At 44.8% G+C, this 18,793-nt stretch overlaps 1 protein-coding gene across 1 annotated transcript; it reads left to right on the forward strand.

Moving 5' to 3' along the window:
• Positions 1 to 180: 180 nt before the first annotated feature.
• LOC311003505 (transmembrane protease serine 9-like) lies at positions 181 to 18,675 on the forward strand (the record flags this gene model as incomplete). The annotated part of the gene is made up of 35 exons (XM_083995273.1): positions 181 to 255; positions 1,124 to 1,328; positions 1,486 to 1,658; positions 1,703 to 1,770; positions 2,199 to 2,392; positions 2,488 to 2,523; positions 2,617 to 2,851; positions 3,018 to 3,142; positions 3,456 to 3,562; positions 3,674 to 3,780; positions 4,009 to 4,145; positions 4,468 to 4,575; positions 4,724 to 4,831; positions 5,633 to 5,749; positions 6,481 to 6,676; positions 7,487 to 7,755; positions 8,382 to 8,518; positions 8,607 to 8,763; positions 10,420 to 10,595; positions 11,760 to 11,827; positions 11,942 to 12,138; positions 12,374 to 12,469; positions 13,362 to 13,581; positions 13,740 to 13,882; positions 14,057 to 14,154; positions 14,330 to 14,439; positions 14,583 to 14,716; positions 14,842 to 14,946; positions 15,045 to 15,158; positions 15,258 to 15,371; positions 15,491 to 15,610; positions 16,102 to 16,285; positions 16,370 to 16,641; positions 17,197 to 17,333; positions 18,269 to 18,675. The coding sequence occupies 35 exons, from the start codon at positions 181 to 183 to the stop codon at positions 18,434 to 18,436; spliced, it is 5,010 nt and encodes a 1,669-aa protein (XP_083851399.1). The 3' UTR covers positions 18,437 to 18,675.
• Between the last annotated feature and the right edge of the window lie 118 nt (positions 18,676 to 18,793).

Below are 18,793 nucleotides of genomic sequence, written 5' to 3' on the forward strand. Positions count from 1 at the left end.
CACACACACACCTGTCAGCTGTGCGTCCACACTGCGCGCTGCGTGGCTCCTCCGCAACCGGTTGTGCATCTGCTGCTGTTTTCACGAGGCAGTTTTCGTCCTGAAGGGTAAAAGGAGGATGGATCTGAAAAAGCAGACGTCGGAAATAAGATGATAGAGGCTTGATGGGATGCCTGTGTCATGGGCACAGAGAGCAAGGAGAACGGGCAGACGAGAGGAGATGATGATGCTGCATCTCAACAGGACGCTGCCAGTGTAAGTAAAGTATATCTTTGATTTTTGTGTAGTTTTTATTTAGGGTAGGGGATTAGAATTGTATAAACTGAACTTTAACTTCAGTTTTAGCACTTTGAGGCTGTTTTATCTTGATTAAACCCTGAAGATTTAAGTTTACAGAACAAGATTTTGACACATTAAGTATCTTAAATCACATCTGTTGTCATACAGCTTGATTAAATATGTGTTAACAGATTTAAATGTTCTTTTTTATTGTTTCTCTTCTGGGAATCTATACCCTGCTAATAAGTCCCACCCGCACAGTATGGGATGACACTGAATGAATAATAAATGTGCACTGGGTAACTCAATGAGTGTTACATCTGATAGAGTTAGTATTGCTTTCAGACATGGCTCCTTCACAAGGTAAAGTGACCAGTAACAGAGCATCACTACCAGGAGGCGCACAAGTTGCATCATTGTTGGCAGATCAACGCTGAAATGTTTGAACCTTATGAACTTTGATGTGTGAAAACATATTGCTCACCATGGGATTTTTGCACTCGGGACTAATTAGCATAGAGCTGAGCCTGTTATAATGTAAAGTATGTGACCTAGATGAAGTAGAGTAATAAGTGGAGAGCGGTAACAGCAGGGTTGTGCCCTCTTCCTGTGTCTGTAGTAGTTTAAGTGCTCTAATGTTCCTGCTGAGGGATCTGCAACGTCAACGTCAAGGAGCAATTTTTCATATTATTTAAGCATCATTAACCACATCCCTATTAGAGCCAGCACATATTGAAGTGACTGCTGGAAAGGTCAAGTCATATTTACAGCTATTACAATCCCACCCCACCTGCATCCCCTCTCCTCCCCTCCCCTCTCCTCTCCTCCCTGGCTGTACATGTAGATTGCAGATGTGTCTGTGGAGGTTTCCACAGTGGACCACACTCTGCAGAAACTGCGCAGGAAGTACAGGAAGACGAGACGGAAGCCCAAGGGGCTCAAGGAGCTGTGGGCTCGCCTGTTGAACGTCCCACACATTGCCCTCATCATCGCGGCGGTGGTGTTTGTGGTCGTGGTCATCATGTGGACGCTGCTGTGGGTCTTCATATGTAAGTGAATCTCTTCTTGTGCTTAAAAAAAAAATGATGAACTTAGGTTTTGTTCCACATCATAATAACAATAATAATATTATTTCAAATACTGTTTTTGTTGAGAAATAACTTGTAAGTGCAGCAGATGATGCAAAGTTTGACTTTAATGCCTCAGTTCGCCGTGAAAGCAACAGTGGAGCGTATTTTGCCGGGATGTTCCGTGTTGCCAACGTTGAGTTTATACCAGAGTTCCGCCAGGCTGAGTCCCATGAGTTTGTGTCCATGGCAAACAAAATACAACATGTGGTACGTATCGGTGTAACCCTGTTATTTAAAATGATGCTCAGTGTTCAGCTGTGGGAGTCTTAGTGTTAATTGCTGGTGTCTCGTAGGTGAGCAATGTGTACAAGATGTCCTCAGTGGCCAGACTCTACAAGCAGGCCGTCATCTCAGACCTCAGGTAACCGTTAGTCACCGTCATCATCACAATCCAAAAACAGGCCCAGATGATATTTAGTTGTTGTTGTTTTCTTTTGGCCCCACTTTTAATCCTCACCACTAATTTACATCTAAGCGACACACCCCTTACAGAAAAACTACATGAACTTCACACGTGATTCACATGTGAAGAATTTTGCACATGGGAATCATGTATTGCACATGTGTAAAACATGTTACCACATGTGGAAATTGGGTTCACATGGGAATTCACATGTGATTCACATAAAATTGGGCCGAAACCACATGTTTCCCATGTGCAAATAACATGATTCCCATGTGCAAAATTTTTCATATGTGAAAAATCATCATGTGAAGTTCATGTGTTTTTTCTGTAAGGGACCCTGCTTTTAAAGCTTTAATGTAAACGTGTTTCCCCCTCTCATCCAGTAACAACCATAAGGGCGGTGTGCTGGTGCACTTCTGGATGGTGTTTGTGGTCCCACGTCTGAAGAGCCCAGCAGTGTGTGAGGAGTGTGTAGGTGCCATTTTCAGAGACTCTGTCCACACGAGCCTCAAGAACAGGTCGTCTGTGGGGTATCTGCTGGGTCTGCCAGTGGACATAGACTCCATCCTCATCAATGGTGCGTCTGCATTTCTCTACACACGCTCCGATTTATCTATTTATTATCTATCTATTTATCATCAGTGTGATTAATCTGATTGTTGTGTCCTGCAGCTGTTCAGAGATCAGATTACACATCAAATTTAGCAGGTGGGCAAAACACTTGATTTAGAGGAGTATAAGTCCATACTCTGTGTCACATTGTGTTTGCATGAGGTCTTTGTCGTCTCTCCTGGCTCACAGGCTCACAGTGTGTAGACAAGATGTATGCCAACCTTCCCGGGGCGAGGGTCCCTTTAAACGTCTTTTCATCCTGGGGCGGTGTGAATTGCCACGTGAAGCTCACCGCCGTCCCCGGCTCTCTCATCCGTCTGACCATCTCCTCGTTCCTCATCGAGCCCAGCGACTGTGTGAACGACGCCCTGACTGTGTACGACGCTCTGCTGCCCATGAGAGGGCGCATTCTGCACAGGCGAGTGTGAAGCTGCCACCAGAGCTACAGACAGATCCCTCCTCGTGTGACTCGGGGATTTTTTTGCCATGAAGTTTCAGCAGCTGCAGGAAATGCAACAGGCTGTTTTTTTGTTTAGTTTTGCCATGTTGCACAATGACTTTGCTCACACTGAGTTGTGTCTCTGCTGCAGGCTGTGTGAGAGAGTGACCACCTCCTTCTCCCTGGTCTCTACCTCCAATGTCATGTTGCTGTCCTTCAGAATGACCAACGGAAACAAGACCTTCAGAGGACACTTTGAAGCTATCGTTGAAGAAAGTATGACACATTCACCTGCTCATTTTACGCCAGTGCTTCCCAAACATTTTCAACCAAAGTATCTTGGTGTGATCATTTTGCAACAGATTTAATATGCTGATAAACTGTGGGTGGTTGGATCAAAGAGATTCCCATCTTAAATGTGTTAGAAATTGAATTTTTGGAGCCATAGAGACATAAATAATTCATAGGAATGATGTGAGAAGTCAGAAAAATCATTTTGTGTTTCATTTAACATCTTTTATCACCCCTAAGAGTTATCTCACAGCCCCTTCTGAGTGTATAATCTCTAAAATCTGTTTCTGTCTGATAGTGTGTTTGTCTCAAATTGAGACCCAGCTAGACGTCTCTGGTCAGATCTACAGCCCTTTCCACCCCAGCCTTCTGCCCCCTCAGTGCTCCTGCACCTGGAGATTTGAGGTAGAGCACACACACACATACACACACACACATACTGTATTTGACTTGTAAGTTTGTGGGTGACATTTCCTTGAATGGTGGCTCATGTTTTGTGTTCCTGTTTTATTCTAGACCTCTAACAGAGCTCTGGGAGTTGCTCTGCAGTTTCAGAATTACGTACTGAAACCAAAGGACATGAAGAGCTGTGACCACGGCTGGTGGAAGGTTAATGAGATCATGTATGTGTGTACAGCTACATGCATACTAGGAAAAATGTATCTCATAACCAAATTTACACTAAACTATTAATTTATTTTAAACATTTTTGCAAATAACAGCATCTTCTCCATAAGTCACAAGAAACCAGTTGTTTTTACATTCAGTTCAGTGATTCACTTGTGCATGTGCGTGTTCATCCCACAACAATATCCTGTGATGTTTGTCCAATGGTTGTTTTCCTCCTACAGTTTCTGTGGCAGTTACGTGGGACACCGCACGGTGTTTCGCATCGCTGACCACAGCCCGGAGGTGGAGTTTCGCTGCAGCTCACGTAACTCTGCTCAGCCGTTTCAGGCATCTTACAGCAGCTACAATGTCAGCCAACGTAAGCACTGCAGAGAGCCAGAACATGACTCACTGGGCTGTTTAGTGAAGGAAATGACTGATCACAGGTGTTTCATTGTACCTCAGCGTGGATGTCAGTTAATGACTTTGTTGTTTTTTTTAACGGCTGCAGTGAGAGAAACTGAGCCGTGGTCTTCACTGTCCAGTCTACTCCATTATATCACTACAATTTCATGTAGCCTTAAACAGTATCACATTAGGAGCATCTAGTGGTGCCAAGCAGGAAAAAAAAATCATATTTATACACTTAATGTCTTTTCATTTTAAGGATTTAGTTTTATTTCCCCTCTTGTGTCTTGCAGCCTGTCCAGAGAACCACTTCCTGTGCTCCACAGGTCTGTGTGTGGAGAAGAGCCGACGCTGTGACGGCCTGGACGACTGCCAGGACGAGAGTGACGAGGTCTTCTGCTGTATGTTGTCCCACAAGCTACATTATTATGATTGCTTATAATTATGAGTCATTTGACATTTTGATTGCTGTTTGAGTCCCTGCAGATAACACATTATTTTCACCTACACATTCCAGCACATGTTGAAAAATGTTGCATATCTTTGCAGCGAGGCCCACGATGAACTGCGGAGGCAGCAGCCCTGTGCATCCTCTGTTTGTGTGCAACGGAGAGAGAGACTGCACCGACGGCACAGATGAGATCAACTGCACTCAGGGTGTGGATTTTAAGTATTTTTCTGAAGTGCAACATACACTACTCACAAAAAGTTAGGGATGTTTGGCTTTTGGATTAAATTTCAGAATGCACCTAAAATGCACAATAACCTTTACGGGTGAACTTAATTTAACCTCTAAACTTTTGAATGCACATGTCCAGTTGTTCAATGTTTCAGTACTTATTGAATATCATGCTGTTCTCTTACAAGGTGATTAACCACAAAAATCACAAGCACCGTCTGATTTAGTGGTTCAGTTGTCATTGGACCACTACATGTTCTGGTTCATTTTTTCCCTTTTTTTTTTACACAACTTGTATAAAACTCCTCTTCATCACGATGTTCAAATTTTGACATCATGAGACCAAGACAGCACTTTGATCAAATTGATCAAGTTATTGAGACATTGAGATTTTTGTTGTGCTATAACCACCACTGTTGTTAGCTTTTGTTTGAGATAAAGAAATGACCATTGCATCCTTCTACTTAAAAGGCTTTCATGATAGAATATCACTGTAGCATGAACTTTTTATAGGGATATTTGACAAGAATAGGAGCATCTAGTGGTGCCAAGCAGGAAAAAAAATTTCATATTTATACACTTAATGTCTTTTCATTTTAAGGATTTAGTTTTATTATATATATATTTATATATATATAATATATATATTATGATATTTGACAAGAATATCCCTATAAAAACTTCATGCTACAGTGATATTCTGTATATCCCGCAGTGTGCACCTTCACCCTCTAACCACTGCCAACAGCATCATAATGTCTGTTTTTTGTTTTTGTCAGAAACAACCTGTTCTGCAATCAGGTATCGGTGCAGCAGCGGCTCTTGCATCCTGAAGAAGAACGCTAGATGTGACGGTGTTGATGACTGTCAGGACCACAGTGATGAGGCGGACTGTGGTGAGTGCTTGTCATTCCCTCCTCCATGTCTGTTGTAGTTATGTCAAATATTTCAATAATTACTAAACTAAACCCCAATAACACTTAAAGACAGCTAAAGCATCATTAGCATTACTATTTTAAACATTTTTCAGCTGCTCTGCATTCCTTCAACATCCAGTTGCAGCCAGAAAAATGTTAAATATGGAAGTAAGATGATGTTGAAATGTTCCTCCACCTTTTTTCACCACCTTAAAAATTCACTTTGCTGCCATCATGAGTGTTTGATCCCCGCCTGAGTCTGGTACACAGTGATTAAGCTGCCAATTCATCTACCAGAGGCCTCATGATGAGAAAGTCGTTGTTATTTCATAAGCCACTGGTGCAGTGAGCTCCAAAGCTGCTGACCTGCAGCACTGAGCTGACCCTGCTGTTATAGCCCTCTCTCTGTTTGCTGCTATTTTATCATGATGTAGAGTGGAGGTGGTGGGAACAGACCTGTCTTTGATCACTCACTGATTACTTGGCCCAAAGTATGTGTGTGTGTACTGCACATGAACACACACACATACAAACTTTTTAATAAGGCACTCTGTCCAGGTGATGACTCAACGTGTCAACACAGGTGTACAAACACACACTTAGACTGTAAAAGATGTTCACACATAAATCCTCAATAGGTTTTCATATAAAGAGAGAATTCTAATAAATATAACCAATATAACAATAAAATCTATCACTGTGCTCCTAAGCCTGTGGTCGGCCCTCCCTGGTGAACAAGGTGGGTTCATCCACGGGCTCTGAACGCATCGTGGGCGGAGTTAACTCTGTGGAGGGGGAGTGGCCGTGGCAGGTCAGCCTCCACTTTGCGGGGAACCTGTACTGTGGTGCCTCCGTCCTCTCCTCTAATTGGCTCATCTCAGCTGCACACTGCTTCAGCAAGCAAAGGTCAGTGCCCCTCAACCCTGATTATCAACTCTCTCCTCTTGTTAGATGCTCATCGTAATAACGAATGCATGTAAGAGCCACAGGAGTTATTAAACTTGGCAGCAGTCGTTTCCCAAACTATTCTCAAACCTTGCAAACCACATGTAGAAATGTTGCTGTTCTGTGATACCAAAAGATTAAATGACATAAGCACATAATTTTTGTATGGTGCAGATTTATACCTGATCAACTAATAAACTTTAAGAATAGAGAAAATGTAATGAGTTTTAGTTGTTGCACCTCATATTTATTTTAATATAATATTAATTAGTAATAAGTATTTATTTAATCATCTGCTGATTAGTTTTTATTACATTTCAATGCATTTGTAGCCAATTATGACAAGTTATTTCTGCAGGGACAAATTAATTTGTGCTGTATCTGGAGCAGTTAATGTCCCCGTTAAAAACAATAATACAAAATAGTTATGAATGTCTTTTGATTCATCCAGTTGATTTTACAAACAGTCGTTTACTAAAATATTTTTTATAAATCTGCTTGTCTTTAAGTTTTATTAGCTCAAGTATAAATTACAAATGCATTTTTTGTTAAAATGTGGTATTTCATGTCCTGCAAGAGTCTTGTAGAGATCCAGATGTGAGGGGTAGGGGTGGGGGGTCGCCACTAGGTTTTACTCTTTTTTCTCTCTCTCTATCCCTTACTTTTTTTTATGGCAATGTACCTGTAACAATAAAAAGTTGTTCACAAAAAAAGTATAAATTACAAATGTCCCTCTTGAGTCTCATTGACCTCTGACCTCTGTCTCTGCAGGCTGTCTGACCCGCGCTACTGGAGCGCTCACCTCGGCATGCTGACTCAGGGCGGTGCCAAACATGTCGCAGAGATCCAGCGGATTGTGGTGCACGAGTATTACAACATGTACACCTTTGACTACGACATCGCTCTGCTGCAGCTGAAGACGCCCTGGCCTCCTCAGCTCGGCCCGCTGGTCCAGCCCGTGTGCCTGCCGCCCACCTCGCACGCCGTCACCGACAGCCACCGCTGCTGGGTCACCGGGTGGGGGTACCGCTCCGAGGAGGGTGAGCAGAGAGCAGAGCATGTTGCAGAGAGCATCTCCAGGGCCGTTGCTAGGAATTCTGGGCCCCCTTAAAGAATACTAAAGTGGGCCCCTGCCCCCTAACTTTCCCATTTTTTTTTTGACTACATATGTATTATCATTTTTTATTTAGCCTACTTTGTTTTGATGCTAATGCAGCATTAGTCGGGGTCTTATGCAGAAAAAATCAGTCATACAAAGATTAGACTAACTGGGGTTTTTTGTGGGCCCCACTGGGTGCTGGGCACCTAGAATTATCATCACCTTTCTGCCCTATACAACGGCCCTGAGCATCTCTACTCACTTGTAGATTCATGCCCATTTATGCCCACTAACTCAAAACTGCAAGTTCCTTCTGTGCAATAATTCATATTTAATGCCATACTTATGTGCAATAACCAACATTCAATGCCATATTTAGTATAGTGCAATAACTCCTGTCCATGTTTGTACTTGTACATATATTTTTATATTTTTCATATATATATATATATTTATATTTCTTTCTTTTATATTTCTTGACAACTTTGCTCTTTTAACTTGTACACTTTGAGTTGGAGGTAGGTATTCTGATTCTGATTCTGATGTTTTTACCCCTCCCTCCTGCAGACAAGGTGCTGCCCACAGTCCTGCAGAAAGCAGAAGTTTCCATATTAAGTCAGACTGAGTGTAAGAAGAGGTACGGCCCTGTCTCCCCGCGCATGCTGTGTGCTGGGGTCCCGTCTGGAGAGAGGGACGCCTGCAGGGTGAGTATGTGTGAATCAATTTTTTTAAAAGTTGTTAACAATTAGGAATCCACCTTCTTTTTCTTTAACTGTAGTCTTTGTGTTTCAGGGAGATTCGGGGGGGCCTCTGTCCTGTCAGGCACCAGGCGGGGGTCGCTGGTTCCTGATTGGCATCGTCAGCTGGGGGGCCGGGTGTGGCCGACCAAACCTGCCCGGTGTCTACACCAAGGTCAACAAGTTCACCTCTTGGATCTACAGCCATATCAGCTGACATGATGTAGCTCATGTTTCACTCTTCCATCGCTCACACCAAATAATAAAAACATCTTCAGACAGAGAGGACTGTGTGTGTTTTTTTTTCCCTTCATGTTAACATTATCTGTCCTCAGAAAGATACCGTCAGAGAATCAATTTTTAAACATTTCTCTCCTCTCCAGGTATTTCTGCTCCACTACCTGCCCAGATTAAATTCTGTTACAGTCTAATAATGGATCATTTTGATGCCAGATCTGTAATTGCAGGTTCTGTCTTACTCTGCCTCCCTGTGGAGCAGCATCCAAGGCCACAGCAGCAGCAGCCTGAGCTTTGATTGTAAAACCTCACACACACATTTCCCCCCACCCTCAAACACTCTTTTGTCCCTCCGAGCTTAACTCCTGCACAGTTTGCCCACAATATCTGTCGCACGGATGGTTGTGCCGGTTTGTTCCCTTTCATAGTGCACCCATTGTCCCCCGCACTGCATTCTGGGGCTCCGTGTGACACCTGCCGCCCAGTTCAGGTAAACGGGAGGCGGTGAATGCCCCGCCGCATCCGAGCAGCGCTGGTCGGATTTCTGCACTTTTTTTTTCTTCTCTTCTCTTCTCTTCTCTCTCCTACAAAGGAAAGGACAGCGGGGGTTTCCTCTCTCTCTTTCTCTCTCTCCATCGTTTCTATGCCTGAGGTATTGTTGCATATCGCCTCTCCGGAGCTGATCGGGACAGTGCTATGAGGACTCTCCCCAAAAGCAAAACTTGCGAAGTGTACTCCGTCTGTGGGCATGGACACTCAGGCTGCTCCGCTGCACAGGTGAGTCATCCACTTTGCGCTTTTCTCTGTGCGTAAAGCACGATGCCAGACAGGAGTTTGCGCTGTTTCCTCAAACTATCCTGTCAGAATCTTGAAAATAGTCATTTTATTGAACATTTAGACACTTAAAAAAAAAAAAAACACCAAAGGTAGGCTGTGCGTTGTAACCGGTGCCCATCCATGGTTCATCTTGATGGCAAAATCCGTCTCTAGGGATTTGGGGGTCTGGTTCTCATGAATGTCCATGCCACTTGATTGAGTGCTGACACCGCAGAGCCAGGCCGTGGGAAAGCAGACCCCTGTATCCATGCTTTGTCTGCTCCCCCGGGGACTCCTGCCAACCCCTTCAATGTTTTAGGAGATCCTTTCAGCTCAAAGATGTTCACCGTTGCTCTCAGTAAATCAGTGTCCTGCTGCCCCAGTCATAAAAACCTATGGTTCATTGATTGAGGCGTACAGGCTGCATGTTCTTTATTGCTCCTCTGTGTGTCACATAGAAATAAAAAAATCCAAAACAATTAGAAGCAACTTGAGCAGAGGCGTATGATATTTGAGTCATGGTGTTGTCTTCTGAAGGGAGAGGGGGAGTTAAAGGAGCCCACCCAGTCACTGAGCCCCCCCACGAAGCCTGAGGTGCAAGCGGAGGGGGGACGAGCTCCAGCCTGCGGCTCCTGGAGGAGGTGGATGTTAGGTCTCCTGCCTTTCTTTCCCTTCACTGCCGCCATTGCACTGACCCTCCACTACTTAACATGTGAGTACAGACTGTTGCTGCTGTTGGTGTTTTTGGTTTCTCCTCAACCTCCTTTGTCCTTAAAAATGTGTTTATCTCGACTCCCACCTACATTCATGGACAGTGCACTTGCCTCAAATCTCTACCTCCTCCTCCTCCTCCTCCTCCTCTGCAGCTCCACCCTCCTCAGTGTTCTTCCTCGGAGGCAGCGTGGAGTTCCCAGACCTGAGCTTCTCCTCGGAGCTGACTAACTCCACCTCCCCACAGTTTCGCCTGCAGACTCAGGCTTTGAACCATTATGTAAGTGGAACATTTGACTTGTCAGCGACTGCCTCCCCCTCTGAGTGACACTTTCCGGTGTTTGATCTTCCCAGCGTGGCCTGAAGCCGATCCCTGCAGCTCCATGGTTCACAACAGCAGGCTTTCAAGAAACACTGCTGCCATCTTTCTCGTTCCCATTCCTCCTCTCCTGCGCTCTGTTTTGCATTCTTATTCATATGCTTTTCACCTTTTCTACTCTGCCCTCTATCTTCCCTCCCTGTCGCTCCCTCTCTCACTCTCTCTGTCTCTCTCTGGTGGTGTTAAATGTAAAGCTGAAACAGGAGCCGGGCTCAGTGTGTGTGTGAGTTCCCGAGACCCCCTGGGACAGGGCCCTTTCAGGGCTGAGGACAAGCCCGGCATTTGTGAGCCCAGCTAGGCCCAGGCAGCAAGAGCAAGAGGAAGAGCAGGCCTTCAATAAAAACATTGTCTGTGAAGCTTTCACACAATCAGACGCTCTGTGCGCTGTTACGCTACAAAGAGCAGGTGAACCTCATTTGGACGCAGGGGTTGGGAGCGAGAGACAGGGCAGTAGGACAGTCTGGGATGACAGAAGGACTGTGGGGGCTGGGCAGAGATTTGAGGAGGGGGATTTGGATTTCAGGAGCAAAAATGTCAGATGCACAACTGCAGTTCTCGCTCGGCAGCTTGAAATCCCCACAAGCATACACAGACATCCAGAAATGTGGCTGTAATCAGCTGTGAGGGTGAGTCTGCAGCCTGTTAAATGGTCATAGTATCTGTGCAGCGATCTGTTCATTAAAGAGCAGGTGAACTGAAGGCCAGCAGCCCATACCACCCAGGACCCTACCTGCACACAGCCTGCAGGTAGAAACACAATGGAGCTCTGTGTTGCTCAAAGTCAACATACACACACACACACACACACACACACACACACACACACACACACACACACACACACACACACACACACACACACACACACACACACACACACACACACAAGAACAATGCTTTTGTTGAAGCCGGAGCTGCACGTTCAACCAGGTGCGTTCATGTGTCACTTACACGGGAACAGTGACCTCACTTGCACCGCGGTGATGTCACAGTGTATCATCTACAGTATGGGGGGAGCTGGTAATATTTTGTTATGTTTCCTTTCTTTTCATGTTTTAAAAACAGTTCTCAGATCTATACGAGTCTTCTCCGTGGAGCTCCTACTACCTGTGCTCAGGAATTACTGCCTTCAGGTATCCTGCACCAAAACAAAACCCACTCACAACCTGCAATATCAACAACATGCAACATAATGTATGTTCCCTGTCGTCAGCTGTAGCAACATTGTAAAACCCTTTGTGTGACAGTGAAGGAGCAGAGGGGCTCAATGTTTTCTACTGGAGTAAATTCTCCGCCCCGGACGATGTTGCCATGGAGATGCGGAGGTCCAGCCCAGAGAAGCTGCGGCGCAGGCTCCCCGGCAGCAGCAACAAGGTGCAGCGGGACAGCCGCAACGAGCAGCGCTACTACATGGAGCGAGATGACGACATGCTCCACCTACTGGGTAGAGGCTCTCACTGTTGTCTACACACACACACACACATGTATGAACAGAGCTAGATGTAATTTCATTTTGTCTAAAACTTGTCCAGATTCTTTCAGTTGATAGCTATAATAACTCTGCAAATGCTTCACACACCACACATTTCAGACATAACACTTTAATTACGTATAATTACTTTAATTAATGGCAAACTCTTTGTAAATGCCTCACCCATGTGTGTGTGTGTTTTGTGTAGGTTTGGACCCTGACGACTTTGAATCAGAAGAGAAATCGGACAAGATTAAGAATCCAAACAATATCCAGAGTGGGAAGTGGCAGCTTGGCTTTCAAGGTGAGGGGAAACACACCTCTGCCGTGATGCTACACATGTTTTTTGTGTTGAACTGAAGCAGAACCAACACTTAAGTGTCTGTGTAGTGACACAGATTTTTGATTAAGTACAACAGAGCACACTGTGAGGATGTTTACATGGTCTGCCTTGCTAAATCTAAGAGGCTTATAACAGCATGTACTTGATTTCATCCGAGACAAATTAAAGTTAAAGGAGACATATTATCCCTCTTTTCCACAAATTAAAAAGAGTTCCCAGGTGTCTTAAAGACATGTCTGTGACATGCTTTGGTCAAAATACCCCAAGGATCAAACATCACAGCTCTCTTTTCATCCATTCAAAAAAGACCTGTTCAGAGCAGCTGGTTACAGTGCCTGTCCCTTTAAATGCAAATGAACCACTGCTTGCCCCGCCCACACTCCTTCTACTGGTACCAGGTAGGGGTGGGGTTATGCAAATTCAAAAGCTAGTTACATCGCTGGAAGACATCTGAGGGAACAGCTCATAAAAGCACATGGATTTCAATTTAGGGAGCCTGTAAATTACAGATTTTTTTTAATCGATTATCGCATTTGGGGGGCTGGAAGGCAAGACAAACACCCAAATATGTTAAAGAAGAAAAAGTGATGTTTCCATAATATGTCCCCTTTAAAACATGAGCAACTGAATGGATTTGTGTGTATGAAAATAATGTGAATCACAAACTGTGGCAGAGACCTATGGGAGACTTAAGACCAGCTCTCTTCACCTCCATCATTCAAACACCTCACTGAGACACCTTATGTTGCTTTTCACTCTAACGTGTCTCCCATCTGTTGCTGCTCTGCTCGCCACTGTGATTAACACAGCCACTGTAACTGAAGTAAATATTCCCATCTCTCCGTGTGTGTAGCAATGTCCTTCGACCTCTACGCCAAATACGGCAACAACCGCACCCTGAGCCTGGTGAGTCCCAAGAAGCCGTACTACCAGTGGCGTCTACGTGTGCCGTCGGGTCACGTAGTCCGACTGGTTATCCTCACTCTGCACGGTGCCACGCCAGGAAGCTGCACTGCCCACAAGCTCTCCGCCTACGACTTCCTGCTTCCTCTACAGAACAAGATCATTGCCAGGTGAAGACAAGTTAATATTGTGGAATAATAGTGGTGACTAAAATGAGAGCAGAGATCAGAACGTGCCCTTTGCAGAAGTGGGTCAGGGCAGAAATCCTCATGTGTTATTTGGTGCATATTTTCTTACACATGACATAAATGTCTGTGCTTGATCTCAGGTGGTGTGGGCTGCCTGTCTCGGGTTCATCTCCGGTCATGAAGCTGACGTCCTCTGGGAATGTCATGTTAGTCACCTTCTCCTTCAGCAGACAGAGAGATGGAGCAATCTTCAAAGCCTATTTCCAGGCCATCCCAAAAGCAGGTGGGAGTATTCTCACGCACCGACCAAACCATTTATCTCAACCAATTACCTCATTTCCTCTGTTACTGCCTTCATACTGGAGTTATTTATTTGCAGTTATCAATATACTGTATGTTCAGCAAAGTATTGTAATGTATTCTGTGCTTTTCTCTATGTCACCGTCTCCCCCTACAGGTTGTGGAGGCACAATTTCCTCCTGGAACGGCTCCATTTCCTCACCCTACTACCCCTCCTATTACCCTCCTAATATAGACTGCACCTGGACACTGCGGGTGAGCCACATGAGTGTATGTACACACATGTGCTTGTGCATGTGTGTGTGCTACCAACCGTGAAAGAAGACAGAGAAAGTGGAAAGTAAAGAATGAAAGCGTGAATCACCCCTCTGTCATGTAGCCTGTCCTCACTTCCTCGTTCTCTAGTGGTCTGTGGTTTTTCTTTTATCAGGCGCCGTTGCCAGGATACTTGATCTCCATGACGATCGTGACGATGGACATTCAGGACTCCTCATCATCAGACGGCTGTGAGAAAGACTGGCTGGACATCGGAGGGGTCAAGTAAGTCGTACAACCAAGGTGCACATAACCAAGGTTTAGGATGAACTTGTCATCTAAATCAGTCAAATTAATTAAAAAGCAAATTGATAATATCGCTTCACCTACTCTGAGTGCCAGTTTCTATTATCCGTCTCTTCATTTAGACTTTGTAATCCGGTGTCAGACAGCAGCAAAAAGCGGGTCTACTCATCTCCTCTCTCCCTCCACTTCCACTCCGATGAATCCCTCACCCATAAGGGCTTCTACTTGCTCTACCGAGCCTTCTCTCCAGAGAGCAGTAAGTAAAACACAACGCTCTCATCCCATCATATTGATTTTGCAAAAGCAGTGTTTTTGAAAACTCAATTGTAGACAAGAAACAACGATAGAATTCAAATTAATTTTACTTGCTGTGATCTCCAGCTTGTCCTCGCCAGTTTCGCTGTGGCGATGGGCGCTGCATCCCTCTGAGGAAGGTGTGTGATGGGGTTAAAGACTGCTCAGATGGACGAGATGAGGCCAGATGCTGTAAGTGTTGTTGCTGTACACTTGTTGCACCAAGTCTTCTGATCATAAAATGAGCACAGATCTTTATGTGTTTGTGTGTCTCCTTGTCGAACATGCAGCGTCCTGCAGGCCGGGGGAGGTGCTGTGTGCTAACGGCCACTGTAAGCCTCAAAGCAGCCAGTGTGTCAGTCACAGCTCCTGTGCAGACAGCAGTGAGGAGGGCGGCTGTGGTGGTGAGCAGAGACACGATAATGCTGATGTAACACATATCTGTGCTTCACTGAGTTTTAAAAGCAGATTTTAATGGGGTTCATTCTGTTTCCTCCCGTCAGGAGGTAAATGTTATCACGTGTGTCCCAACAAGGTGTGTTTGCCAAAGTCTTCAGTGTGCGATGGGATCATTGACTGCAAAGACCGCAGCGATGAACTCAACTGTACCAGAGCATGTGAGTATTCATGACACCAGGTACTGGATGACGAGATAATATAGTCCATTTTAGATGTGTTTATATTTTAAAATGTAAATCAACTCTTTTTGGTAAAGTGTGCCTTTCATCCCCTTTAGATTTTAAAGGCTGCTCCTCGTCCTCATATAAATGTGCCAACGGAAAGTGTGTTAGTAAGATCAACCCTGAGTGTGACGGAGTGAAAGACTGTTATGACGGCTCTGATGAGCTGCGCTGTGGTGAGTATTCTCTCACAAACTCATACTTCTCTACACACACCACACACACATATACACACACATACTCCGCCCACTCGCCACCATACCAAACCTGATTTTAAAGTACTTATTATCTTATTTCACAACTGGCACTTTATTTTTTTTAATTATATATTTATTGTGTACAGACTAGTTATGTTTTTTGTTTTGTTTTGTTCTGTTTTTTAGTAATGTGTAAATGCTTATGCTTGTGCTACAAGAAACGAACAAGAATCTCGTTGTATGGTCACATGCACAATGACAATAAAGTATTCTGTTCTGTTCTGTTCTATTCTATTCTATTCTATTCTATTCTATTCTATTCTATTTTATTTTATTTTATTTTATTTTATTTTATTTTATTTTATTTTATTCTGTTCTGTTCTGTTCTGTTCTGTTCTGTTCTGTTCTGTTCTGTTCTATTCATAACAAAGATTGCGTGGACTTTCATGTCTTTGTATTTGTCTCCTCAGGCTGTGGCACCAGGCCCAGGAAGCGTACTAAGATAGTGGGAGGCTCTGATGCCGGATCGGGGTCGTGGCCGTGGCAGGTCAGCCTCCAGATGGAGCGTTATGGTCACGTCTGTGGAGCCACCCTGGTCTCCAACCGCTGGCTCATCTCTGCAGCTCACTGCTTCCAGGATTCAGATGCCATTAAGTAGGAGAGACACCCGAAAGCCTCATCACTGTAGTCGTAATGGATGTGTACTGTATGCACTCTTCATGCGTAATGTGTCTGCAGATACTCAGATGCTCGTGCGTGGCGGGCCTACGTGGGAATGCGCGTGATGGCCGTGGGGAATAACGGCGCAGCCACCAGGCCGATCCGGCGCATCCTCCTCCACCCACAGTACGACCAGTTCACCTCCGACTACGACATCGCCCTTCTCGAGCTCGGCGCTCCCATCTTCTTCAACGACCTGGTGCAGCCTGTGTGCGTCCCTGCCTCCTCACACGCCTTCACCACCGGGACGACCTGCTACGTCACCGGCTGGGGCGTCCTCATGGAGGATGGTAGGAGCTGGCGAAAACTATCCAATGAAACTGAAGAGCTAGATCACAGAGAGTATAAGGTCTTGATAAAACATCGGAAAGTGTTTTTAAGCAGGTGCAACACAGACAAGTGTTAAAGGGATAGTTCAACATTTTGGCAAATTGAGAGTTGTTTTAGAGGCAAATTCATGCAAAACCACTGATGCACGTTTCGGTCGGGGGCAGTTTTTCGGCAAGCAGTCTCTGCATTTGCCTCGAAAACCACTTTGTCTCGTAACGTTCTGTTATTATCTCATAGCGTGGTGAATGTGCAGGTCACAACTTGTCCACCAGAGCATTTTGGAGTTGTTGGATTGTGTATTTGATAAGTTTGATGAGGGAAACCAAGAAATCCCATTAGCCTCCGTAGCGTAGCTCTGAGCAGCTCGCACCTAGAATTAAAGGTAACAAACCTACTGCTATGACTATAGTTGGCAATGGGCCAATTTGCCTAAATGTTGAACTATCCCTTTAAGGCATATTCATATTTTTGTAATAACTCAAAATGTTCCTGTCGTGTGTTTGTGTCCACCACAGGAGAGCTGGCCTCTCGCCTACAAGAAGCCTCAGTGAAGATCATTAACAGGAACACCTGTAACAAACTGTATGATGACGCCGTCACTCCCAGAATGCTTTGTGCTGGGAACTTGCAGGGAGGGGTGGATGCCTGCCAGGTGAGTGTGCACATATTTATTTTAATGCCATTAACACTCGTTCCCGGACAGACAGTGTGATGATGATGATGATGATGTGTTGCAATTTATTTTTCATCATAACCACAAAGTGTACAGCTGGCCTCAAGAACACACAGCTCAATATATGTTTTCCCAGAAATTATGTCTTATCAACAAAAGAGCATGTGAGCATGAAGAAATAAAATTATGTCTGCACAGTAGGCTACAGGAAAATATCCAAGAATAACTGAAGACAGCTGTTGAACTTTTATGGGACACAGTTGTGAAAGAGTCACCAAATTATCTGGTTGCTACTCAACAGATGAGATTTCATCCGCAGGTGTTGAAAATATCATAAAACAAATTAGTACAGAAGATCCACTAAAGACTAGTTAGCGAACAGTAGCAAAATTAGGTAGTGATAGCTACACAGCTTAAAGGAATAGTTCAACATGTTGGCAAATTGGCCAGTTGCCATAATCCCTATAGTCATAGCAGTAGGTTTGTTACCTTCAATTGTCGGTGCAAGTTATTTTTAGAACAGCGGAGCAGAGCCGCAAGCCGCTCAGAGCTAGGCTACGGAGGCTCATGGGATTTCTTGATTTCCCTCATCATTGGCTCGTGCCTCTGCAGCTGTCAGCGATGACCCACGTCAAAGTGTGTGAAATTTCAGTTTGTTAAATGGGTAGACTGTTGCGTGTCCATTATTTTGAATGTAGTGAGTAAGTGGGAAGGAGGGGGAATTTGAGAAACTGTTGTGTCACTGGAAGTCTATCCATGTGACTCAAACTTTGTGGGATTTTCTTTAAATTTGGCAAAGAAATAAACCCATAATTTAAATAAAAATGACTCACACCACCACCCTACCTCCTCTTTTTATCTGGTATTTATCTGTTTGCTTGTGTGTGTGTGTGTGTGTGTGTGTGTGGCCTCAGGGTGACTCAGGAGGTCCACTGGTGTGTTTAGAGCGTGGCAGGCGGTGGTTCCTGGCCGGGATCGTGAGCTGGGGTGAAGGCTGCGCGAGGCAGAACCGTCCCGGCGTCTACACACAGGTGGTCAAGTTCAGCGACTGGATCCATCAGCAGACTAAAGGACAGGTGTGATGATCACCAGACTGACACACTGAGAAAACAAAATGACAGACCTAAAACACACAGGACGACGGCTTCAGACGTCGAGTCTTATCTCCAGACTGCTGTCATGATGGCATGACGACACATTCACTCCGTTTTTGAGGGCAGCAGCAGCAGCAGCAGCAGCAGCAGCAGCAGCAGCAGCGTACCGGTGTGGGCATCATCCCCCAGTCTGTACAAGCTCAGACCTGGTCTCAAATAGTGGCCATGTTCACTCAATTCATGCACAAAAACCTCAGCACTTCACCTGAATATTAAATGGACGTGGTTCTGGGTCACTGAGCATACATTTTACAATTTGCTTGGAACGTATTACAACTTAGATTA

Source organism: Trachurus trachurus (genome assembly GCF_905171665.1).
Source record: "Trachurus trachurus genome assembly, chromosome: 20".
NCBI lineage: Eukaryota > Metazoa > Chordata > Actinopteri > Carangiformes > Carangidae > Trachurus > Trachurus trachurus.